Source organism: Bos javanicus, chromosome 5 (genome assembly GCF_032452875.1).
Source record: "Bos javanicus breed banteng chromosome 5, ARS-OSU_banteng_1.0, whole genome shotgun sequence".
Lineage (NCBI taxonomy): Eukaryota > Metazoa > Chordata > Mammalia > Artiodactyla > Bovidae > Bos > Bos javanicus.
The window spans coordinates 28,178,239-28,204,651 of record NC_083872.1 but is presented as its reverse complement, the minus strand read 5'-3'; the positions used below and the strand labels follow the sequence as shown (position 1 = coordinate 28,204,651).

At 49.0% G+C, this 26,413-nt stretch overlaps 2 protein-coding genes across 3 annotated transcripts; one reads left to right on the top strand and one right to left on the bottom strand.

Moving 5' to 3' along the window:
* The first annotated feature begins 311 nt into the window (after nucleotides 1–311).
* Nucleotides 312–6,134, top strand: LOC133247348 (keratin, type II microfibrillar, component 7C-like). Of its 2 annotated transcripts, none has more exons than XM_061416002.1 (5): nucleotides 312–603; nucleotides 1,810–1,935; nucleotides 3,890–4,097; nucleotides 5,104–5,135; nucleotides 5,624–6,134. In XM_061416002.1, the coding sequence occupies exons 1-5, from the start codon at nucleotides 601–603 to the stop codon at nucleotides 5,852–5,854; spliced, it is 600 nt and encodes a 199-aa protein (XP_061271986.1). In that variant the 5' UTR covers nucleotides 312–600; the 3' UTR covers nucleotides 5,855–6,134. The 2 variants fall into 2 exon arrangements, with proteins under 2 accessions (XP_061271986.1, XP_061271987.1); XM_061416003.1 differs by having other exon boundaries at nucleotides 315–603; nucleotides 3,890–4,110.
* A 5,802-nt stretch (nucleotides 6,135–11,936) lies between these two features.
* On the bottom strand, nucleotides 11,937–26,404 carry LOC133247345 (keratin, type II cuticular Hb1). The gene is made up of 9 exons (XM_061415999.1): nucleotides 17,415–26,404; nucleotides 15,999–16,207; nucleotides 15,180–15,240; nucleotides 14,325–14,420; nucleotides 13,934–14,098; nucleotides 13,547–13,672; nucleotides 13,113–13,333; nucleotides 12,824–12,855; nucleotides 11,937–12,582 (listed from the first exon to the last, which is right to left on the bottom strand). The coding sequence occupies exons 1-9, from the start codon at nucleotides 17,781–17,783 to the stop codon at nucleotides 12,359–12,361; spliced, it is 1,503 nt and encodes a 500-aa protein (XP_061271983.1). The 5' UTR covers nucleotides 17,784–26,404; the 3' UTR covers nucleotides 11,937–12,358.
* Between the last annotated feature and the right edge of the window lie 9 nt (nucleotides 26,405–26,413).

The window sequence follows — 26,413 nt, the reverse complement described above, 5'->3', positions numbered from 1 at the left end:
ATTAAATGCATGCTACATATACTCTTGCATGTATGAGAAATTTATCAAACAAAAGAAAATGCCGATCAACTTGTGTTCTCTGGTCCCTGTTACTCCTTCAGTTTGGAGTTCTGTCTTTTCCCAGATTTCCTACCTACTAGTGGAAATGGACTCTCAGCCGTAGTCTCTCTCCCTCCTGTCTTCTGTATTGCTACCAGACAGGCCTTCCCACACTGCATCGTACATACACCAGGCTGCTGGCCTCTTCAAGCGCCTTCTGTGGCTCCCTGTGGCCCACTCCCAAAGCCCAGACTCCCCAGCTCCACACGTTTCCCCCACCTGAAGTCATTTTCCTTCCCCTACCCCGCTTCCTCCTCCTCCTCTTATTCTTTGCAGGTCCTTTGCAGCTCAGAGACTATCATGTTCCCCTCTGGGCTCACAGGACAGCTCTTTCCACCACTCCCCCCAAAAAGAACTCTGCAAATGTAACAAGATGAAGTCACAGAGCCCCCAGGAAGAAGAGGTTTGTCCCTCAGAGCTGAGCATTCTAGGAGCTCTCTGGGCTAGAGCTGAGCTTCAGGGCCCACAGGAGGCTTCGAGGAGAAAACAGCTCTGCTTATCATGGTGAGACTTGTCTGGATGGCTCATTAGTTCACACAGGAGGAGGAGTCTTGAACTCCACCCAGATCTGTTGGACCCAGCCAGGCACAAGCTTGCCTGCTGTGTCTTCAGCTTTTGGGAATGAGAGCGGGTGCGGGCAGTAAGAACAGGGCAGAGATTGGTCGGAGATGAAGTTTCACAGTCTCTTTTCATCCATTCCCCACACCCTATCTATCAATACCTTGGAAGGAAACTTGCACTGGGCTGGAGTGAACGGTTCCTATTCTCTGTGTTGAAGGGCCTGTTGACTTTATCTGTTCCTTGGGAGCAGAGCAAAGTGTGTGGACTTAAGATGCAGCCAGGCTCAGCCATTGACTGGCAGGGTTGGTCATATCCCTCAGGGTCCCTACTTCTTGCATGGTGGCTGAGCATCAGCTTGCCCAAGGGAAGATAATAGAGACAAGAACATCTCCCTGGCCTACCTCACAGGTGGTCCTGAGCCCCAGGGAGATGGTGGAGGGAAAATACTGGAGAGTGTAAGGCACTGTGAAAACATCGGTCACCGTACCCGACTGGTTAGATGTTGGCATGTACAGACAGGATGCAGGAAGGGTAAAGACCCACTGATTTTGTCCCTTGTCATCCCATAATGTTGTCCCAGAGTGGCCTGGGGTTTGGGGAAGTAGCTGTAAACTGCGTCCTTTGTCAATGATTAGAAACCTTCATCAAATTAGGAAAGTTTCTTCATATTCTTAGATTTGAAAAAGTATTTTTAAAATTCGGGAGTGTTGAATTTTTTTACCTGCCTTTTGTATTCGTTTAGATGAGCCTGTGTAGTGAAGGACGAGAACTGATGTCCTAGGGTCAGCTACCCTGATTCCTGGGGTCAGCTCTGTGTGGTCTCAGTCCAAAGACTCAACAGACTGCGGTGCTGTTACCCTTTGTGGCTGAGTCCACACCACCTCTGGCATCCGCAGACCTGGTGGCCCACGTGCCATGGTGCCAGCCAAGTGCCCTTCCTTCTCTCAACCACCTCTGGGGATAGAAAGGATGACCATGCCCATCTTATAGATGGAGCAGCAGAGGCTCAGAGGAGTCAAATGACCCACCCATGATAGCAAGTGGGTGGGTGGGTGCTGGAACGGTCTTGCTGGTCTCCAGTGAGTGCACCTGCTGCTTCCTCATCTTCTTGATCAAGCCTCCACTCACTTGGCTGTCCCCACCTCACAGTGCGAGGAGATAAAGGCAACAGTGCAGAAACACACGCAGGACCTGCGACACAGTAAGGAGGAGCTAAACAGGCTGAACCAGGCCATCCAGCGGCTGACAGTGGAGGTGGATGGCACCAAGAGCCAGGTGAGGGGCGGGCGCGGGGTAGCTGCGTGGTGATGTTGGTGATGCATCCCAGACTAGACTAGACAGACACCCCTCATCCTTTGGATAGAGTTTCTCTTTGTGAATGTCTGAGCAAAGAGGAGTGTGGTTATGTGTGTATATACCATGCTTCCATTTGCCCAGGACTTTGAATTTTTTTTTAATGTGTCTAAGTAATTAACATGTAGGTAAAAGTCTATGCATATGGATGCTAGTTTGTATATCATTTTTTTATGTATATATATTTTTAAGTCTGTATGTTTTGTGATTGTCCTACAGTGTGAAATTTGAGCCCATCTTCAGAAATGTCAAGATCTTACCTAGAAATTCAGTATCATGGATTCCCTCTACAAACATGCAGATCTGGCAATATTAAACTGGTCTCACACAGTAACATCTGGTGAGAGAAGAGAGGCCTCTGTCTTCTCTTTCATCTTCACATGAGGGTCATGCTCCTGCAGCGTGCCGCAGACTCCACCACTCCAAACTGCATCCTTTGACACTGAGGCAGAGGGATCTTTGCCATTTATCCTCACCTTGGCTAGTACTCTTGTCATCCTTGTCAAAGAGATACAGCTAGGCTCTGGATCTAGCTCTCTATCTAAGGTGAAGAAATGAAAGACTGAAAACAGGAAAGACATCCTTGTGATTTCAGGAAAATTAGAGTGTGTGTATTTCTTTGTGAAGCTGGGTACTATCCATATACACTTTATATTTGGCCTTTATTGCTTCTCCCCTCCCTCCCCGCCATCCCCGCTGTGTCCAGTCTTAGTTACAGCATTCCTAGTTCCCTGATCTGATCAGGGATGGAACAAGGCCCTGGGCATTGGGAGTGCAGTCTTCACCACTGAACCTTCAGGAAAGTCACTGGCCTATACTTTTTGATGTCTCCAGCCAGGCTCTGTAGGCATTTGTGTTTCTCAGGCTTTAGGCTCCAGAAAGAGAAGGCTCCCACATGAATGCCCTCTTTCTCCCCACCTCTCTCCCTCTCACCTGCTCCTCTTTCCCCTCAGCCACCCTCTTGGTCAAGCTCCTGCGTTGGCCCACGCTCCACCCCGCAAAGGGAAGAGGTTCTGCTTCCAGTCAGTTCTTGTTTTCTGCAGAGACAAGTGTCTCAGGCTCTGCAGGATATTCGTGGGGGTTCTCCCTTCTCCAGGAACCCCGACTTTGAGGAGGGGACAAACTGTTCAGGTTCCAGGGGTGACAGAGTGGTGGCTGGGTGGGCCCATTGTTGGCAGTCTCCCGGCAGCCTCAGCTGCTCTGATTCCCCGACTGGTTCTCTAAGCAGCAAGTATGCCTCACCAAGGCAGGCCTTTATTATCAATATTTTTTTCTTTAGAGACTACAAATTCCAGTCTGTTGTGAGGAAAGGATACTTTTCCTGTTCATTTCCCTGATGAAACAATAACCCCAGAATGACATGCTAAAATGTATTTGCTGCTTCCCAGACCCTAGCTCATTTTGGAAGTGTTACTATACTAGATGCGGGCTTCCCAGGTGGGCTAGAGGTAAAGAACCAGTCTGCCAAGGTGTGGCTGCGGAAGACACAGGTTCAACTCCTGGGTTGGGAAGACCCCCTGGAGGAGGGCGGGGCAACCCACTCCAGTATTCTTGCCTGGAGAATCCCATGGACAGAGGAGCCTGGTGGGCTACAGTCCATAGGATCACAAAGAGTTGGACGTGACTGAAGCGACTTAGCAGGCACATCCACATACTAGATGCAAAAGGCTCTCAGTCACCTAAGATGGCTGGTCCCCAACAACCTCCACCCTGGGAGTGGGGCAGACACACAAACACAGATTTCAGAGCAGGCACACTCATTCCTCTTAGCGATCTCTAACTTCTCTTCGGCCCTCCGGCTATGGAGAAAGGTCTGGACCCTTGAGTGGGGAGGGGCTGAGGATGTCCTCGTCTGTGGTCTTCCCTTTGCCCCCAGGCCTGTGAACCAGAGAGAGGCAAGGACCCAGCTGCTCTGCAGAAGGAAAGTGCCTCAGGAAGCGCCAAGGGCAAGCTGGTCTGGCTGGAAGCTGCCCTGCAGAAGGCCAAGCAGGACATGGTGCGGCAGCTGCGTGAGTACCAGGAGCTCATGATCGTCAAGCTGGGCCTGGAGTTCGAGATCGCCATCTACAGGAAGCTGCTGGAGGGTGAGGAGAGCAGGTGAGGGCTAGGCAGTGCTTCAGATGTGGTCAAGGCGAGGAGTAGAGAAGCTTAAGGGAGGATACTGCCTGGGTCCTTGCCAGCTGGGGTTGGGGATAAGGTGAGGAGAGGTGAGCTGGGTATCCAGGGATCTCTTCTCCTGGAGTCAGTTTTTTTCCCTCCATCTCACAGACCTTTAGACCAAGGGTCCCAGCTAACAAGTAACTTTAGCACCTGTGATGAGTAACTCTTCCACTCTTAGGATCAGAAAGCAGGAGCCAGTTTGTCTTGAGACAACTGCAAGGACCAAGGCCCAGCCAGGGGGAGTAAGATCCCTGGTGTGGGTGCCTTCAACTCTGCTCCTCTCTCCTCCAGGCCTGGGGGAGGCAGGGTTTATGGCAAGAGGTAGGGCCTGGCTTTTAACATTAGGCAGGTAGAGACCCAAGGGCTTCCAGCTCCAGCTGGGCCCACTAGGCTGAGGGGAAGGAAAGGGAACCCATCATGCAGCAGACAAGCTGCATGTATTGTCTCCTTTAAACTCCTGGGAGGGAGGTTCTATTATCTCCATTTTACAGATGAGGAAACTGAGTCTCAGAGAGTAAAAGACCGCCTTAGGGACCCACTGGTAGAAACAGACTGGGTGAGGCTTGAACAATATTCTCCAGACAACTGACCTATATCCTCTGGGATCTGCCTTCAAAATGCCCCCATCCTGGGGTCTAATTTCAAGATAAGTTTAGGCTAAAGACAGTGTAGATCTTCCGCCTTCTCCCTTCTCTAAGAATTCTTTAGTAAAAGAATTATTTGAATTTAAGACAGGAAGGGTAGGGTGTAAAGGTCCAGAAGGAGTCTTTACTCAAAAGGGCTGAGTGGATCTGAGAGACCCAAGTAGCTTTCAGAAGGGAAGGATTTCTGCCTTGTCTGGAGAGGGCCAGAAGTGCTTTGTTTTGAAGAATGGTGAGTATTCTGCCTGGTAGATGGGTTCACTCATCTGCTGCCTCCTTCTCCCTGCAGGCTTGATCTGGGATTTGGGGCAGGAAATGTCAGTAAGTAAATAAGAGAGTAACCTGGGGTGGAAGGGGCCACATAGCATCCCCTCCCAACCCTGGGCATGTATCCTCTCTGGGAAGGAGTAGGGAGCCTCTTCCCCTGTGTGTCTCCCCTTTGTGAGAGCTGTTTTTTCTCTTGGGGGTGGTTAATTGGTGTTTGAGTGTATTGGGAAAGGGGGTTCTGTGGTCTGCTCTTTGGCGGGGGATCTATAGATGTGTCCTGGGGTGTGGGAAGAAGGTCTGTGGATTTATCCCCGTGGAAGAGACTGTTTTATTCTCGCGTGGGGGAGAATCTGGGGCTGACTCCAGGGAGGGGACATTCCCGAGTTTGTTTCTTAGGGGATCGGGTCTGTGTATCTGTCACTTTGAGGAGTTTGCACGTCTGTCTTCTGGTAGGGGGAGGTGTCTGCACATCTGTATATCTGTATGTCTGTCTTCTGGGGCAGAAAGGGCAGGGGAGACTTAAGAGTTTTTTCCTCCAACAGCCGCTCTCCGCTCAGTCCTGGGAAGTGCTCCCACCCGCCTGCCGGGCTCAGCCTCGGGCCCTGAGACACTGCGGCCGCCCGGAGCGGGTCCCAGCGCCGTGGAGACGAGCGCCCCTAGCGGCGGCTATGCGCTCTGCGGCTCCCCCGGCTGTGTCGGGGGTTTACGCTGCAGCCGCTCAAGCGGATGCTGAATCCTTCCTGCCGTACTCCAGAGAAGTCAAGGAACCCTAGCTTCCTCTCCAGTGACTTGGACCTGTGTCTCAGATGCCCGCTCCCACGGTTCCGACCCTCGTCTTACCTCTCCCTCTTGTCCCCACCCTAGGGTATAAAGTCTTTGAATGTAGTTTATTGGACCATGATAGACCCGTCCCCAGTGTGGGGATAGGCTGGACGCTGTGCCACTGGGAAGAATGGTGTTTGTCTTCCCTGGACCCAGCACGCCTCCCCTCTGAACTGCCGCATCCCCTTCTTTTCCTGGGACTCCTCCTCTGCAGTAAAAAGTTATGTAGCAGTTGGAGCCTTCCTGCTGTTTGTGCCTAGATTCTTCAGGCTCTCTATCCCCAGAGCAAAGACAAAAGCTGGCTGGATTTGGGGGAGGGATAAGAAAAGGGGAGACATTACCAGGAAGCAACCCCACTTTGGGTGTGTGGGTTCATATGACTTCAGCTGATGGTGATATCAGAGGACCAGGATCTTAAGGGTTAGGGATGTTCTGTGTGGTGTGTGTGTGCGTGTGCGTGTGTGTGTGTGTGTTTGTGTGTGTGTGTGTGTGTGTGAGGGCCCCTGGAGCTACCAGGAAAACCCAGTGAAAGGGAAAGAAGGGGTTGATTGATGCATGATGGTGGACTGATTCCCAGCCTGGGGTCCACAGGCAGCTAATCTTGCCAGAGCTGCTGAGAACTGCATTCATTGATCCACTCACTCTGTAAGTGCCGAATGGCCACTGAAGGTCAGGCATAGTGCTTGGTGGACAAGGCACTCTAGTCCTGGGCAATGGTCTGGTGGTGGTGGGTGGGGGGCAGGCCTTAAACCAGGAAATGGAGCAGAAAGAAACACAATGATGGGGTTGAAGGTGAGCCTCACTCTATTGCCCTGGTGCAAGCACTTGAGGACAGGCCTGGGGGAAAATGACCCTGGCAGATTAGGGCTGGAGGACATGGACATAGTTGGGTGGTCCAGGCTTTAAATGAACAAATCATCTGACCGTGGGCTGGGAACAACATACCACAGAGGAGGAAAACATGAGCTTTGGAATCAGAAGTTCCAGTTTGGCTACTTCCAGGTCTCTGGTGTAGTTTGGTCTGCATTTTCACAAGGCACCTTTGGGAGAGGGTGCAGAAGGTAGGCCAGTTTGTTGCGGTGGGGTGGCCTGAGAAAGGCTGGGTTTCTGGGTTCTTTCCTTGCCACACAGGCCTGAGAGAAGCCTCCATTCAAGGAGCTCACATTCTTTTCTGTTGCACAAAGGATTACATCACCAACCTATCTGGTGGACAGTGGTCCCTGCTTTCTATTTCCCTGGGTGGGGCTAAGGTGAGTCACTGGCCAGAGGCCCCAGGTTTACCTTTTAAGGTTTGCTAGTGCCAGAGTGTCTGCTGTGTTTTCTGGGTTCCTGCCCAGAGAACAGGTACCCAAAAGGCCTACCTCCTGGATAAACAGAGCAGTCTCATGCAAGAGGAATGGGACCAGAACTTGGCTGGCAGCCTGCCATCCACCTGAGGGAAGGGAACAGGGCCCCACTGGACTCATGTATCAGCCTCCTTGATCCTTTCTGACCGACACCAACGGTATAAACATTCTGACCAACACACCCAATGCAAAGCAGCTGCCTGAAAGCAGAGCCGCTCCTCTGCACACTTTTTCAGGTGGATTTTGTGTTCCCTGCATTTTGCTAGGAGGTGATGAGATTCTCTGATATTCAAAGTCAGGTTTTTCCACCTTCTGCCCTGCTGATCATGTCAATGAAGGAAGATTATGGGAAGTACAGAAGGAAGAGCTATGCCCCTCCCTGCCACCCCACCCCCACCCCATGCGCCCCAGGAGCTGTAGGCAGGATTGATGGTGAGCGTCCTGCAACCAGTATCACTGAGGACTGGTTGCAGACCACATGGTTTCTTTCCAAATCCGAAGCCTGATGTCAGGCTAGAGACGCCAAGGGCCATGGGGTCAGATTTTAGTCACTTGTTGGGCCCAGGCCAATGCTTGTGGTCTGGGGACCTATTTTCCGAGTGGCTTTCCTGGCCACAGGCCACATTCCAGTCTGGGGCATTTATGGAGAGTCAGTCCTCATCTATTTACAAAGCTTTGTGAGTCGAGTGACATCTGAAAGGAAGGGGAGGTGTCACCAGTTGCTTCTCATCAAAAGAGATCCTGAGGGGTCAGCCCCCATCTGCCCCCACCCCTGCCTCACACTTGATAGCAGCACTTGGAGTGTTGCATGCAACTTCATAGCATCTCTTGAGGACCGTGACCTACCTCATCCATCCATCTCGAGAGTCTGCCATGTAGTAGATATGCATGGGCTGAAGCCCTGTGGTCCTGTGTGGTCCACTCTGTCCTTGGACGAATCGGGCCCTGTTCTCCCACTATTAACCCTAGGGACCTCCTTGGGAGTCTCTTGATGCATTTAAATACAGCCCTTCCTGATGTGATTCTAGCTACAGTATATCAACCAGCCCAGCTTGGAATAAGAAGAAAGGGCCCAGATTCTCTTCCCAATCTTGCTTTTACTGTTTCTGGGCCTCATTCCTGCTCTCTCTACACCTAATGAAGATTCATTTATCCCTTGTATTTTTCCTCCCTAAGGAATCTCTCTACTGTTGATCTGTAAAATAAGAATAGTACCTAACACAGGGAGGTTTCAGAATTAAATATATTACTATATGTAAGGAGCTGAAAACATAGTAGGCATTCCATGAATATAATCAATATTTCACTTACTGGAGTTCTTGGGGAAAGTTTTGAGTACCTTTGAAGAAGGCTGTCCAACTTCAAGAAGGCCAGCTGGTCTCCCTCTGCCCTGGCTGGAGCTGCAGTAATTATAGGGCAAGAGGGGTAGGTAGAGGAGCCCAAGTTAGAGCTAGGGTTCCCCAGTCAGAGGGTACCTCCCCAGCATGACCCCCAGCAGCACCTGCCTGTCACCACTCCCACCATAGTGTGGAGTCCAGTTCTTCATATGTGACCCCGTCTCACCCAAACCAGTCCACCTATGCACTCACACTGCAGTCATACCCTCATGTACCCACAAATGTCCTCTCTTCAGCACATATACACAGGTATACACATATTCACACACGTACATCTTTCCACACAGATGCCCAGACGTGTGCATGTACCTGGATGCGATCATTCTGTTCCACTCACAGACAGAAAGCTACAGACAGTGAGCTGTGAGGGATGAAGCACAGTGCATGGCACCGTGGCTCCCTACTTCCCTCCAGCTCCTTGTCCCGTCCCACATCTACTAAAGAATAATAGAGCTTTTACTGATTACACAAGCCAAGGAAGCAAGCTAAATGTCCATCGACAGATGGATTAAGAAGATGTGGCATTTATATACTAGAATATTACTCAGCCATAAAAAAGAATGAAATGATGCCATTTGCAGCAACATAGATGGACCTAGAGATTATCATATTAAGCGAAGTAAGACAGAGAAAGACAAATACACCACTTATATGTGGAGTCTAAAAAAGCGATCCTAAGGTCTGTCTAGTCAAGGCTATAGTTTTTCCAGTGGTCATGTATAGATGTGAGAGTTGGACTGTGAAGAAAGCTGAGTGCCGAAGAATTGATGCTTTTGAACTGTGGTGTTGGAGAAGACTCCTGAGAGTCCCTTGGACTGCAAGGAGATCCAACCAGTCCATTCTAAAGGAGATCAGCCCTGGGATTTCCTTGGAAGGAATGATGCTGAAGCTGAAACTCCAGTACTTTGGCCACCTCATGCAAAGAGTTGACTCACTGGAAAAGACTCTGATGCTGGGAGGGATTGGGGGCAGGAGGAAAAGGCGACAACAGAGGATGAGATGGATGGATGGCATCCCGACTCGATGGATGTGAATTTGAGTGAACTCCGGGAGTTGGTGATGGACAGGGAGGCCTGGCATGCTGCAGTCCATGGGGTTGCAAAGAGTCGGACACAACTGAGCAACTGAACTGAACTGAATGAACTTATTTACAAAACAGAATTAGACTCACAGAGTTAGAAACAAACTTGCAGTTAGCCAAAGGGGAAAGATCAGGGGGAGGGATAAGTTAGGAGCTCGGGTTTAGGAGATTCAAACTACTATATATAAAATAAACAACAGGTCCTACTGTACAGCACAGGGAACTATATTAGATAACCTGTAATAACCTAAAATGTAAAAGAATCTGAAAAATAATATCTATCTATATATATACTGAATCACTTTGCTGTATACCTGAAACTAACACAACATTGTAAATCAACTATATTTCAATTAAAAAAAATAGAACTTTAAATGGCTAAGGGACTTTAGCGTCTATCTGGTCCAATCATTTTTTTTTTTTTTTCCACTAATGAATACACTGAAGCCCGGAAAGGAGGAGTGACTTGCTGAACGTCACACAGCAAGATGTTTCATTTTCTGTACCATCCTGCATCATGGGCAACATGTATGTGATTCATTCACCCTTGTACCTCTGCCTAAGCCTGTCCAGGACTGGGAACCTATAGGGAGGTGAGGATTGTGGACCTGGAGTAGGTAAGAGGTCAGAGCCAGAGGGAGGGTGAGAGAGTGAAGTATGACAAGTCATCGAGGTCCAGCTGGGCTGATGAGACTAGGGAGATGCAGAGGGAGGGGTCAGTTGACGGAGCTGTCTCTCAGGACCGGTGGCTCCTGAACAGGGTTGGGGAGTGGGGAGATGGAGCTGATACTGGGGCCTTGGATTTGGACTCCAGACAAGGTCTACTTCTGAGCTGTATGTTGTCACAGCACAGAGGGCTGGTTAGAATAGTTGTGGATTCTGGAACTCTCCGAGGGCTCTGTCCTCAGAATTCCATTGGAGGGTGGAGGGGACACATTGGTGGTCAGAAGACCTAGGATTAATCCTGTCCTTTAAAAGAGCCTGTGTCTTTCCAGACCTCTCACTTCTGGTCTCAATTATTTCTATTGCCCTTAGTGATGGAATGGGGACTTCCATTTCTGTTAGCTTCCGGGGCCCGGATCCAGAAGTTTTGAGATTCACTGTGCTGTATACGTGTATATTCAGGTACTCAGTTCGGTCTCTAGTGAAGCTGAAGGGCCATCGTCCCACTCGCACCAGTACTTGTAATATCCTCATCAGTGTAGGGGGGACAGTTTACTGCAGGGAGGAGCTTGATGGCCCAGAAGAGGCAGGGATTTCTCTCTATGCTTGCATCTCTGATCACAGATATAATGATAGGCAGGCCATGGCCCTTATCCCAGGAAGGATTTCAATTTTATATTCTGCAAAAGAATACTACTGACAATAAACACATGTTGCGGTTATTTTGTGGCAAGCACTAATTATTTTACATATATTAAATTCTTTCATCCTGCCAATAACCCTAGGAGGTGAAAGAGAGGTGCTCTTTTTATCATTTCACTTTAGAAGATGGAAACTGAGGCACAGAGAGGGTAAGTAAACTGCTCAAAGTCACTCAGCTATGAACAGAGCCCAGTTTTGGACCCATGCAGTCTGGATCCAGGGTCTGTGTACTCACCTCTGGGCCACATTGTTTTTTTGCTTCTTGTTGTTGTCTAGCTTTGAGGTAATTTATCAGTGATGGCAGGTCTCCAAACCCCAAAAAGACTCCATTTAAAAAAAAGGCAGTCATATCAAAGGCTTTTTGAAAGCTTGTCATGTTCATATATTCACCCCTTAAAGAATTCTCATGAATTACTCAGGCATGAGTCTTCTCCACCAAAGCCAAGAGTGATGTTTCCTTAAGCTCTGAGTGACTGGTGAATCTATTCATAAGTTTACAGATGTGCACAGAGGGAGGCAGTTGTGGTTTAGTGACATGACCACTAAACACTCACACGAGGTTCAAATCCCAGCTGTGTGCCCCTGAGCTCAGGGTAGAGGCTGGCCCCGCCTACTGTGGGTCCCTGAGCTCTAGTTTCTTCTGCAAGACATAGCGTGAAGGTGGTGTGGATAAAATTCCAGGATATAGTGGCCTAGCACCGTCCTTGGCTAAACTCGAGACTGCTGTGAGCCCAGGGACAGAGGACTCTAGTGGAGACCCCAGATCTGGGGCTTTCTCTGCTTCATGCTTGGGGACTCTCCCAAACCTCGACCCTGAGGAGGATAACATAAGTAAAGACAAGGCTCAGGGTTGGCTACATTGGTTTATTGGAAACACAGATCTTGGAAGAGATGAACACAGCAGAGAGGGAAGGGAGATGCTGGGACAGGGTGGGGACTCTGGCCATTGGCCCCACGACAACCCGGAGTGGGGTCTTGGTTCTCCCTGCCCTAGGGTCCCTTCCTGTGGTGGCCAAAGGGACTTTTTTCTAGGGTAGCCTTTCCCAGAGCGGGCGGCAGAACCCAGGAAGAGGGCATTACGCACAGACTTGAGAGGCCAGGAGTGGGACGGACCTTTCGAAGTACGAGAGAGGTTGCCTAGGGCTTGCTCCACCCAGAGCGGGGGAGGGGGCGGGGCCATGCAGGGGGAAGGGGGCGGGGCCATGCAGGGAGGGCCCTGCCGGGCTGCGAGGGAGAGATGCGCGGGCGGGGCCTGAGTTGGGAGGCCTAACATTTGCGACAGACGCTGGCGCAGGAACCCACGCCGCAGGAGCTGATGCCGCCCAGGCCGCAAGACGTGACGGAATTGCAGGGGCCGCAGGGCGCGCACAGGCCAGTGCTCACCGCCAGGTTCCCGCTGCAGGGGGCGCTGCAGACGCTGCCCGTCACCGGCCGGGAGCCCGACACGCAGAGGTCCCCGCAGACGACCCCGCCGCGGGAGCTGCTGACACCTGCGAACCCCAAAGACTGAGTCAAAATTCTGGGGGACCGAGGGTGTCACCTCCCCGACTATGACCCTCTCCAAGCATCTTAACAACTCTAGTCCAAAAGAAGCGGTCCTTCCTGCTGTCTGACCCCAAATCCCTCTTCCTGTGATGCCAGCCCACTCATATTTAGGTGTTAGAGAAAACACTGCTTCCATCCTTTACAGGAAGCGAGTAAACCCATCCACACAGGGCCTAGGATACTCACAGACATTCACGGACCCAACGCCTTCACACAGTCTGAGAGGGAAGAAGGAAAAGGCAACATTAGTGATTGAGCCAGAGCTGCAAACAGAGCTCCACAAATTCTTGGAGTGCGGTCCACGAGTGGTAAGAAGGAGCAGAGTGTCAGAAGGAAGAGTCTTCAGAATACCCCACTTCAAAGTGATAAATGATAGGGTTGCCCCAGACCTGGCCATTGCTCAGCCAGAATCAAGGGAGGTATTTGTGTAAAGGGTGGGAATGGGTTGTCAGGGCCAGGCTGGGACGGTCCTTACCTCTGCTCCTCGCCCTCCAGCAGGCGCCTGTAGGTGGCGATCTCGATGTCTAGGCCCAGCTTGGAGTTCATCACCTCCTGGTACTCCTTGAGCAGGCAGGCCATGTCCTGCTTGGCCTTCTGCAGGGCCTCCTCCAGCCCGGCCAGCTTGCACTTGGCATCATTGAGGGCTGCCTCGCCCTGCTGCTCAGCCTGGGTCACTGCAGCCTCCAGCTTGGAGTTCTAAGGGCCCAGGAGAGAACAAGGTGGGTTATGGTCTCTCCACACAGCAGGGATCACCCCAGGAACAGGCCTCTCCCCTTCATCACCTGGGGCTCCCTGAGTAACCACAAACTGGATCTCAAGTCATGCAAGTGGACTGGAGAATGAATGGTGAGATCCAGCTGGGCACACACACTGCCTTTGGGACCCTGGTGAGCCTCAAAAAAACCCTACCTGGCACTTGGCATTCTCGACCTCAGCCGTCAGCCTCTGGATCACGCGGTTCAGCTCGTTGATCTCCTCCTTGGTGCGACGCAGGGTCTCCCCATGCCGGATCACTGTGGCCTTGATCTCCTCACACTGGTGGGAAGCAGAAAGGCTCATGTAACTCAGGATGGGATGTACCACCCACTCAGAATGACACGGATGATTTTCAGGTTGCCCAACGCACAGCCTGTGAAACCACAATGGCAGCCCTGTCCTGCCACTATAACCTGAGAGCTGTCTGTACTTCTTTCACCGCATCTAGGATTCAGAATCCCCAGACAAAAGAAATCTTGTTAATGCATACCACGCATCCCTTCCATCATGTCTAGAAGGCAGGTGTCCTGGACCACTCACCTTGCTGCGGTACCAGCTCTCAGCCTCGGCCCGGCTGCGGCTTGCGATGTCATCATACTGAGCCTTGATCTCAGCCACAATGTTGTCCATGTTCAGGTCCCGGCTGTTGTCCATCTTGACGATGACCGAGGTGTCTGAGATATGGGCTTGGAGAACTCGGATCTCCTGCAGATGGTGGGGCGGGAGGATGGAAGGGTCTTGTTTACACCATCACTTTCCCCACCACAGTGTGTACCCGCCTTCTCAGCCCTTCCTGGTCTCCAGCCCTGGCCCCCTCTGACAGCCTCATGGACTGTAGCTCCTGCCCAAAACCCTGTCCAACTCTGATCGCAGAGCAATGCCCTCTCTTCCGGGCCAGCTGCTGCTTTCTGCCTGGACCACAACCACTCACCTCCTCATACAGTCGCCGAAGGAAGTCGATCTCCTGAATCAGGGCCTCCACATTGGCCTCAAGGTCTGATTTGCGGAGGTAGGCACAGTCCACATCCTGGGAAGATGGGGAGTCTTTGAGCAAAGAGGACCCCTGGTGATCATCACCCGAATTCCTCTCTCTTCTCACATAGTACATGGAGGTGAGGGGGAAAGGATTCCCTGTGTTCCTCTTCCTGTCCCATCTCCATGCTGCCCTTCCCTGGAGGCATCTCACAACCTCCTCCCCTTCTAAGAACAAATGCCTTGTGCCTTGGAGGTGGACCACTAGCCTTTCACCCCACCTACCTGAGATCTCTTACCTCCCATGTCTCCTTCTTACCCTAAGCTTGTCAGACTGGCTCCCTTGCTCAACCACCTTGACTCTTCCCTGTTTCCTTGTAGTCCTCCAAAACTCCACCTGGCCACTGTTGGCTGTGCTCCATCCTCCCCCTAGACCCTGGGACTGTGCTCCTCCTCTTAACCAGACTCCTGAGACATGAGACAGGACACCATCCCTCAAGAGAGAGACTGAAGCTTACAATGCCTCCATGGGACCCCAGCCACAGACTATCAACTCTGAAGCAGCACAGAACATCCAGAGATCAATTCAGTCATACCCCTGCATCAGGTCAGGGTGCTAGTGAATTTTACAAGGTTACTGCCCTTGTCAAAGCCTTGAATGTGCCTTTGATGACCTGGTCTATGGGAATTTCCCATCCTGACTCAGCAAGGTCACTGCACCCCACAGGGAGGTTGAGAACATAGATCTCCCCAACAAGAGTCTGTCATTCTGATATTCCCTCATGTCTGTGCTTCCCAATCCTGTGTTACTCACCTTCTTCAGAGCCACAAACTCATTCTCAGCTGTTGCTCTCAGAGCGACTTCCTCCTCATACCTGCGGAAAGAGGACAGAGGGAGGTCACCACCTTACAGGAGTGAAGGAGACAACACTAAGGACCTCCCCACACAGCAAGATCCCTGGCAGCCCTGCTGGGTCCTCCCTGGTTGGACTTGGGGTGTGTCTGTGATTCTCTCTCTACTTGGAGTTGAGGGATCCAGGGGGTGACTCTTCTGGAACCTCACAGCCCCGCTGCCCAAACTGCTCTGAGGTCACCTCTGGAGGAAAATAAGGACTCAGCACCAGCCAGGAGTGGACAGCAGCCCCTCTGGAGCACTGCAGCCCCAGCCGCTCCCCACCTGGGTGTCCAACCTAGCTCAGCTGGGGGAGGACCTATGAATCTTAGAGGCCATCAGCACTAGAGCAACCTAGACAGTGGAAAACCCAGAGACCCAGGACCTGGCAGCCCTGAGAGACACTGAGATTCATATCACATCCAGGTGCTACAGGTGGGTGCCTGAGGGGCCACGCCTGGGAGAATGCAGAAGCCTCCTCCCAACAGAGCACAGGGCACTGTTGCTGGGTGATCAGGCTTCCAGAAGAGAAGCCTGAAGGAGGGGAGAGAGACCTCCTAGGGAATCATGGCCCTACTCATAGGCATCTGAGCAACGACTGCCTGATGGGAGGATCCTGCTGCATACCACCAACTTGCCCTGCATGGTCACATCCCCTTCTTTGAAATGCTTCAGTCTCATCCAGTGGGTTGAATCCATGTCCATTTTCTGTGCCCAACATCACCCCCCAGCCACACTCACTTCTTCTTGTAGCCCTCCAGCACCTCCTGCAGGCTGTTGAGCTCTGAGGACAGCCTCCCGCTGTCAGCCTCTACGCACTCAGCCTCCCGCCTCAGCGTCTCGATGTAGCCATTGAACAGGGGCTCGAGGTTGCTCTCACAGCACTGGCGGTTCTGGTAGAACTGTAGCTTGGTCTCCAGCAGCTTGTTCTGCTGCTCCAGGAAGCGCACCTGCCATTTGGGGTGGGAGGAGGGGTCAGATGGCTCCTACTGCCCCAAAGCCTATTTGGGGGATGGAGGGGCTTGGGGAGGGTGCTGATTGCTTCAAGGTAAACTCCAAAACCATTACTTTTTCTGACAAAGGTCTATATAGTCAAAGCTAAGGTTTTTCCAGTCGTCATATATGGATGTGAGAGTTGGACCTTAAAGAAGTCTGAGTGCCAAAGAATCGATGCTTTCGAACTCTGGAGATGGAGACTCTTGAGAGTCCCTTGGACTGCAAGGAGATCAAACCAGTTAATCCTAAAGGAAATCAACCGTGAATATTTTGACTGATGCTGAAGCTGAAGCTCCAATACTTTGGCTACTTGTTGTGAAGAGTTGACTCACTGGAAAAGACCCTGATGCTGGGAAAGACTGAGGGCAAGAGGAGAAGGAGGAGACAAAAGATGAGATGGTCGGATTGTATCACTGACTCAATGGACATGAGTTTGAGCAAGCTCTGGGAGATGGTGAAGGATAGGGAAGCTGGTGTGCTGCAGTGAATGGGGTCACAAAGAGTTGGACAGGACTGAGTGACTGAACAACAACAACCCAAAACAAGAACTCAGCAGAGATTAGACAGAGGGGACTGTGAAAGACAAGGCAACTTCCGGATTTCAAGATAGTGATCATGTTTGGATTTTCCATATTAGGGTGAGAGCAAGAGGTTGGGAAAGATCATTCCCTCCTCAGGTCAACTGAGTTATCCTGACCCGCTGAGTCTAGATGGCATGTGGTCGAGAGCCAAGTAGAGCTCTTTTTGCATTTGACTGCCTCATCAGTCCCAGCCCAAGTTTAGTATGGGTGGGTTCAGGAAAGATGTGATCAAGGACACCCACTCAAAGGCTGAACTGTGGTCCTGTTCCCATATCTTGTGTGCATTTCTTGATTCTTGTTTGCATGTATGCTTTCTTCTCTGACATGTGGTTCCAAGCCTTGTCATTGTCTGTGGGGACCCTGCTTGTCTGGACAGAGGTTGTATATAGTAACAGTGCTCTAATCAGGAGCCCCTGCTCTAGACTCATCTCTCTGGTCTGTTTGTGCTCTGGAAGTGTGTCCATCTCCTCCATCAGCCTGGGGTCTCACCTGGCCCACATCTCTCTTGCCCCGGTGACTAACCCTTGAGTGCCCACCCAGGAAGGGAAGGTTCAGGAAGGGTGTGATCAAGGAAACTCACCTTGTCGATGAAGGCAGCGAATCTGTTGTTGAGACACTTGATCTGTTCCTTCTCCTCTTGCTTCACGCACTGCGCATTGGGGTCGATCTCCAGGTTGAGGGGCGTGAGGAGGCTCTCATTGACTGACACGGTGGTGATGCAGGGAGGGTTGAGGCCGCCCACGCCACCGGAGCGGTACCCGAAGCTGCGGCCGCAGTAGCCGGCACGGTAGCCCCCGCAGACGCTGCGGCTACCGAAGCCCCCAGTGAGGCCACGGTAGCAGGAGATGCCGCGGTAGGGGGCGGCCGTGATGCAGCAGCGGCCGGGCCGGGGTCCGCAGGCGGAGACGCAGCTGAAGGCGCGGCCACGGAATCCTGATCCGCAGGTCATGATCCTTCTGGAGGTGTAGGTTGCAGAGTACAGGAGAGGTGAGCTGGAGTCTTGTGGAAACTCCAATGTCTTCCTCAAAGAGCCGAGGTCCTATTTATGCTCAGGTCGGAAGGGGCTTGGCTATGCAGATGCAGTTGTGGCAATTTGTGCTTTATGGGCTTGTGTGGCTAGCTGAGGTCAACGCCTCTCTAGAATGTGCTTTAATAGTGGCCCGCACCCTCCTCTGTGTAAAGGATGCCAGTCCCTGGGCTGTAAGGGACTCGGCATGTTTCATCTTCAAAGTGCCTTGCCAGCTGGGCATGCAGTCATCTGAGGAGACTGGAAAGAGAAGGGCAGGGCAGGAGAGTGGAGGGAGGAGAAGGGAAACCAGAAGTGGCAGAAGCAGGTGACCTGTGTGTGTGCAGGTGTGAGTGGGGGGCCTAGGAGAGACTGGGGTATTAGCAAATAACTTCTGGAAGTTTCCATCCCAGTAGTGGGCAAGGCCCTGCTGTTACATAAAACTGTATTTTCCCAATCTCCAGCGAGTCCAGTTGGCTGCTGAAAAAGTTCTGACTTTCCCTGCCATGACAGCAGTCAGCAGATTATTAAATATTTGTGTTTTATGTTTTCTTTCACTTTTATTATGAGAATTTTCAAAATTAGGAAAGTTGAAGAAATGGTACCTGTATAACAAACACCCTGATGTGTTCTACCCAGGTACCCACATTCAAGAGTTATTAACATTGTGCCATATTTGCCTTCACATTTGCCCAGTTATTTGATGATTACAGAAAGCTTAGCATGGAACCCTTAAATACTTTAGCGTGCATTTCTTAAGAATAGAGACAGTACCATTTTTCACATGCAAGAAGAAGAATGATAATTCCAAAAAATAATTTCTTATCCATTCATATTAAAATTTCCTAACTGTCCTATGATTTTTAAAAATTGATTTTCTTGATTCAACTTATGGCTATCTCTCTTGTATTTTCTATACACTGAAAATAAACTCTTGAGCTGGGCTGTTCAACATGGTAGCCAATAGACACGTGTGGCTATTTAAATTTAAATTAGTTAAAATTAAATTAAAAAATCTAGTTTTTCAGTCACATGCCACGCATGACTAGCAGCTACATTATTGACAGCATAGAAACAGAACATTTCCACCATCACACCAGTGTCTTTCAGATAGTGCTAGTCTGAAGGCTTGATTGGGTTTAACTGAAACATTTTTGGGCAGCATACATCATAAACAATGCTTTATAACTCTTACTGTATCACCCCAGAAAGCACAATCAAGTTGTCCTATTACTGGTGATGCTAAATCAGATCACTTGAGTATGTTTTCCCCTTTACAATTAGAAAGATCTCTGTAGGGCAATATAGGTTCTATTTTCTTTTTACTGGCCACCTGCTTTGTTACCAACACTATATGCTATAAATGATCTCTAATTCTCACATCCACCATATGAAGTAGGTATCATTATCCCTATTTTACAGATGAGGAAACTGAGGCTTGGAGAGGTTAAATAACTTGCCCCAAACCTCCCAGCTATTAAGAAGTGGAACTGAGGAGATGCCAAGCCTTCTCACTTATAGGTTATGACAACCCTTGGATTTCCTAGTCCTTGGAGACTTTCAAGAGGGTGGAGAAACTTATTGGGAGAGGGTTTCTGTGGATATAGGGCTCCTCTTGTGGCTCAGTGGTAAAGAATCCTCCTGCCAAGGCAGGAGACTTGGGTTTGATTCCTGAGTCAGGAAGATCCCCTGAAGAAGGAAATGGCAACTTATTCCAGTTTTCTTGTCTGCAAAATCCAATGAACAGAGGAGCCCTGACGAATTATAGTTCATGGCATCACAAAAGAATTGAAAATGACTTAGCAATTAAACAACAGCAGCAATCTGTGGATATAGAATTGAGGAGAGTCAGTCTAAGAAAAATGGGCAGAGTCAGGGGGTGTTGGAATGGTTGGAACCAGGAGGGCCAATGGGCACGTGTGTGACACAGGGCAATGAGAGGCTGAGGAGAGGGGATCTGCAGGACCCTGTGGCTGAGAATTGAAGGAAAGGGATGGAGAAGAGCAGTTTTAGCTATTTGCTTGCATCTGGTATATTGTAAGTACCTTGATAAGATTATACTGTGTTCTACATACATGAAACACTCCATTCCAATAGAGTAAGACTAGAAAAATGATCCCATAAAAGAACAGGGGTTTGTTTTAAATGGATGGGAAGAAAAGAGAAGAGAAACACTGTAGCTGGCAGCCCAACACTGTAGCTGGTAGCTGGTGTGCTGTAGGGGCAAAGGGCAGGCAAAGCAGCTTAGGGCAAGAGGTGAGGGGGTTGGTAAGAAAAGAGGAGGAAGGAGAAGAAGAGAATAGTATGTCCATGTAGAACATTCAGGAATGGGGACTTGCAATAGGATGGACATGTGGTCATGGACCATGTCCGCAATCTGGCCATCCCAGAGGAGGGTGTGGCTCCTAATGTCACTTTATGTGTTTGGGGACCTGGGCCAGCTCTTCTGAGGCCCTTTATGCCCTCATCCACCACTCTGGGCACTGCCCACAATGGAGTTGTGGTGCTTCCAGCCAGCCAGCTGGCTGGGTATCCCAAGGAGAAGCCCCGTGAGTCAGAGTGCAACTCACACACACTTCGCCTTTTCTACTAGTGTAACTCCCTATAAAAATGACACGCATAAACATAAGCTAATTACTAATGGCTGGTCTTTGCTAAGCAATTTGAAAGAAGCAATTTAAACCAGGATATAAAAAAATTCAAATGTGACACCATTTCATTTAACTCAGGTATTACTAATGGCTGCTAATTTTGAAGACCTAAAAAGACATTGTATCTGTAGGTTTTCTTGGAGTGAAAAAAGCTCTTGGTGAGAGAAGGGGAGTGGGGAGCGGGGAGGGTTGGCAGAATGACTACTGTGTGGTCTTGGCTCTGGCAACGGGAGCTTTATGGAAGTTAAGCCCTGTCAACTGTTCTCAGTCATGTCCAACTCTGTGACTTTTTGGACTGTAGTCTGCCAGGCTCCTCTGTCCATGAAATTTTTTCAGGCAAGAATACTGGAGTGGGTTGCCATTCCCTTCTTCAGGGGATCTCCCTGACCCAGGGATTGAACCCATATCTCCTGCATCTCCTGCACTGCAGACTGATTCTTCACCCACTGAGCCATCAGGAAAGTTAACATTGCTTTTATTGTGAAATATACCACCCCTACAAAAGAATGTATAGGTGGTATGCCTACCACCTGTGGGAAGAAATAGAACATATGTATAACTTAGGAACTTCCTCTGAACCTCATTGTCACTGCACCCCCTTCCTTCCTGAACCAGGATGCTTCTCTGGGATTTTGTGTTGAATGATTCCTTTGCTTTTCTTTAGTTTAAGGACCAAGGAAGGCATCTCTAAACCATATATTCCAGTTTTTGAACTTCATATAAATGGAATCATATTGTGTGTATTCCTTTGTTCAAAGTTGCTTCCTGTAGCTGTCTTGTGTTCATGTTCACTGTGGATTGTACTCTGTAGGAATATGTCACAGTTTATTCATCTTTCCACCTCCAAGGCCTCGTGGCTGTTCCCAGAGTGTATTGTGAACAGATCTGCCATGAACATTATTTCCCACGTCTTCTGGTATATCTGTACAAGAGTTTTTCTAGGGTATGTTGTTATTTAAAAAAATTATTCAGGTAGCATATGCTTAGTGTAGAAACCTATTTTATGAACAGTCTTCCAAACTTATAACAACATCTGTTGATGTTCATCTTATTTCATAGTATATACTATACTGACTGCCCAACTTGCATTAATGCATTTAATTTTTACAAGTTGCCCTTTGATGCTGGTGTTATTATTCTTGTTTTACAGATGAGGACACTGAGGACTAGAGGGTCAAGAGATTTGCTCAGGTTTGTAGTTAGAGGCCGAGCTGGCACTCATAGCCTGGTGTATTTGATTGCAATGGAAAAGCTTGATCGTAGTCCTGTCCATCCACTGTCTTCCATCACTAAAGCATCACATTGTACATGGTACATTCACACACGCTCACTATTCCTCTCCCTCCCATACCTCTTCTGGGTCCTTCTGCATGCTCTCAGGGTGCAGGACCAGAGGGTGAGGAGAACTCACTCTTATTTGTTGTGAGCTTCCAATTCCAAGGGAAAAGCTGTACATATACCCAGATCATGAACAAAAATGCAAACCCTGCAGCATACCAATGGGTACAAACATTTGGTTCATGGCTATATTCCAAGGACTTGGCACACAGTAGGTGCTCAGTAAATATTTGTTGCGTGAATGAAATAAATCCCAGATGCACATTAGGTGCTGAGTAATGGAGCCATCAAAGCTTGATGGTTAATTATGCAAAGCTTTTTTTGGTAAGATGGGGTGGGGACCAGATGAAGCAGACCGATGGCAGCCATTCCTAAGGGTGGGGGTGGGGTGGGGAGAGGTTCTTGGCTGGGGCCTGAAGGAAAGATGAAGTGAGTGGATGTGTCCTTTACCAAAGCAAACTCCTCAACCTGAGTGATGGTGGGAGTGGAAGGGAAAGGCAGACAACAAGGCAAGAATTCTGAAGCCCATGGGCCTTCAGTAGAGATGGGGTAGGGTTGAGGAAAGAGAAGTGGATGGAAGGTAGTTTTCTAGAGGAAAGGAAGAAGAAAGATGCTTGCTTTTAGATTACTACTCTCCAGGGCCACTTGGAAGAAGGATGGAGACTGACTGGGATGAGGAGAATGTCATGGAAGGGAGACTCGGGGAGACAGAGGAGAGAGGAAGGAAGTGGAGGACAGTGGAGGATGAAAAAGGGCAAGACCCATGGGAGAATAGTGGGACACTCCACGATGGAAGAGCAAAGGAGGTTCATGGGGGAAGGGGCACAGGTATAGACCTACTTAAAGGGTAGGTTCCAGCTCTAAATAAATGAGCCCTTATGGGGCAGGGACATGGGCTGGGGGAGGTGCAGGGGCTCAGCCTGGTTGGTGGGAATGGACCTCACCAAGGGTGGAGCTCCTGAGTCAGGCTTCCCCCTCTGCCAGATTCTCTAGGACTGCCTTTGGCCCTCCCTCCCCTGGTGAGTTCTCATGGACAATTGGTCCCTGTCCCAGGCTGTCTTGGCTGAGGGGCAGAGCTCTGGCACACCTCTTGGATACCTGCAAGCCTAGAGCTTTGGTATCTTCCAGATATAGAGTTCACAGGCTGCTTCCCAGTCTGCAGCCATGCAGCAGAATGACATGGGCCCTGCTTCGGAAGTCTCTGTCTCCACTGGCTCTCCACTGTCAAAGCATCTCATGATACCTTCCTCTTCTGCAAGGAAGAAGAGATTGCCTCAGATTGCCCCCACTGTCGACTCTTTGAAATACCTCCATGCACATCTTTTTTACCAACACTGTCCCTCCTGCTGCTTTATGAAGCCTGTCCTCACCCTTTCTAGGGATCCGTTCATACCTTTCTCATCAGACTAACTGTATTTCACACTGTCCTGGAATGGGCACTGTCAACAGGCATTGAGCTCCTGAGGATCTGATGGTATAGCTATAAACAAACTCTCTTAGGCTTCTGCCCTTTCTCATGAATTTCTGAACTTCTGGGTCTGTCTTCCCTGTCAGATCAGGAGTTCCAGAATCCATATTTCCTTCCTCCTCTTAATGCTTTCCTCTCTCCTTCCAAACTTAAGATAGGGTTCAGCATATTGCAGGGATACATCAATCACAGAATTCTTGAATCTAGCAACAAGATGTTACCTTGTCTAACCCACCATCCATCTTGGGGCATCTGCTTTGCAACATCCTTCACAGGAGCAGGATGGACTAGAGGGAGTCTTGAAAAAGAACTTCTCAATGTTAAAATTACCTGATTTACCCCTTCTCTCCAGGCATCCCTTGAAACAAGATCTGAAGAGGCTCTGAGCTCCAGATATAAAGGTCTTTTGGTTCACCCTGTCTCCACAAACATGATGGCCACTCCAGAATAAAGAATGTTTCTCTTTTACATAAAGCTCCCCTAAATGGGAGACATAATGCAAGCTCCTTAGGAAGGCATGACTATTTGCCCTCCTTCTGGCAAGTTTTTCTTCAAATCCAACTTCCATATGTCCAGCCACAGTGGAATTCCTGCTCTCTTTAGAGTTCCATTATACTTGGATGGATTGTCAACCTCAACCCCATGATATCCCTGGGCTACTGATCAATCAGGAGATTTTAGAATTAGGCAAAAATAAATAAATAAATAAAAATTCACCATTAGGCAAGGTGAATGAGCATGTCATTAATTTGTGGCTAAAGATTTCTAATGGTCTTTTAAGGCCAAATAAGGAACACAAATTTATCAATTATAACAGATAACATACTTTTTGGACTGTACAAGCTTTTCTTTTCACCCAGTAGTGTAGTTACCTGAGGATTGGTGACACTTTCCCTTTGCCTAAGAAGAGAGATTTTCATTGGGCCTTCCCTCAGGTAGCTGGGCTTGAGGATGGACCTTTGATTTTGGGTTCTTTTTCAGGATAAAGGAAAGGTCTCCAGTTCTACTTGCCCCTAAGACTAACTCCATGGTAGAATAAGAGTTGATAACATTTTTTGAGCACTTGCTGTGTGCCAGCTGTTGTGTTAAGAATTATCCATGTATTTTAAATTTTAATCTGTCTATTCTGCCTGCAATGTGGGAGACCTGGGTTTGATCCCTGGGGTGGGAAGATCTCCTGGAGAAGGGAAAGGCTACCTACTCCAGTATTCTGGCCTGGAGAATTCCATGGACTGTATAGGCCATGGGGTTGCAAAGAGTAGGACATGACTGAATGACTTTCACTTCATTTCACTTCATTATTCCTTTAACATAGGCATCATTAGTGGGTATTTTACATGTGGTTTAGTAATGTAGGTAGGTATATTCCATGAAACATGCTGATATATCCACAGCAGAAGCAGTAGCAACAACAATAATAACACATATCTCTACCTCTCCATCAAACCTGACATTATAACTGCAGCAGTAGTGACACCTACCACTAATATGATTACATCCTTAGGAGTGTGTCAGGCTCTATTGTAACTGCTTGACATGGATTAATTCTTTTAATCCTTATAAAAACTATATGAGGTAGGTAGCATTACCCCTACTTTACAAATCATGAAATGAAATAGGGAGAGGTTAAGAAATTGCTTGAAGTTACATAGCTAGAAACTGGGAGAGGGGGACTTTGAAACTAGGCAGTTTGGACTCTGGGTATGTGTTCTTAACTGATAAGCCATGTATTTAAACTTTTTAGTTCCAATTATAGTAAGAAATAATTTTTCATAGTGATTAAGCACACACATATGTACATATCATATACTATTGAAATAAAAGATCCTGAAGTGTTTTAATTATGTATGTTACACTCTGATGTTTTCTACTATATTCTACTCTACTTGATTTTGTCCTAACCTGTTTCATTAAAATTCTGGTTGCTTCTATTTGTGGATCATGATGTGAACTTTGAGAAAATGCAGTCCCAGAGCCTCTTGCTTCTTAATGATTACAACAAAGCACATCTGCACAGTGCTCTTGAGTTTGTTGAGTGCATGCACATCTCTGTAATTCTCCAAGGCAGCCCTGGGAAGAAGATGCTTAGTCCATTTCCAAGAGGAGTGAACTACCTTGCTCCCCTAGATCACATAGATCTAGTCATGGAAGAGTCCTGGTTCCTACCCAGCCTTATAAGGTTCAAGGACCAATCTAACTATGTTGGATGGATGGTACACACCAATATGGATTTGTTCTGACAATATGGATTAGCATCTTCTAATGCTACTGACAAATTGCTGTAAACAGAAGGATGTTGCAGGGTTGTTAGAACATGGAAAGCAATATAGGATCAGGGGGGTGATGGCAGGGTGCTGGATGCTCCCTCTATATGGCTCTGTCTAGAAAGATTCTCTTGTATTCTGAGCCAAAAGCTATAAAAAAAACTTATAATAGCTGTGTCTACCCCAGTCCTTCTGCGCCCTGGGGAAATCATGGAGCCTGGAGGTGAAATCTAGACAGGCTATCCTTGCTTGGGGCCTTGTTGGAAATGGCTGGGCATTCTGGAGACTGCTGAGCCAAGGTGTACCTCCTTAGGCCTCATGGAAGACTCTGTGGGAGGGAGTGCCTCCTCTCAGCACAGGCTAACAAATAAGGTCTAAGAAGGGGACTTGTCAGGTGCAAGTGGAGGTAGATGTATGTGTGTATGAGCACGTATGAGTATCTGTGAGATTGTTGATGGGAAGTCCAGCATGTGAGTTCGCAGTGTGTATGTTTGTGTGTGTGTGCGAGAAAGAGAGAAACAGAGAGAGAGGCAAGATACAGAGAGTTGGCTGATGGGTGCAGGTGAGGAATCTGGGAGCAGGTGTGTGAGGCTTTGGTGCTGTAAAAACAGCCATCCCTGTGAGGGAAATCACGGAGCCCATCTGTTGATCTTACGCTCTCCCAGTGTTGCAGTGCCGATGTGACCAGCACCACGGACAGCGGCATGAGCACATCACATGGGTGGTACGGGAGAAGCCGCAGCCCCGCCTTCCTCCGCCCTCCTTTCCAACGTGAGTCACCGCTCCCCTATCCTCAAAAACCTTTCGCCAACTGTGTATGAGGAGGTTGGGGTGGGGTGAGGAGAGGTGAGC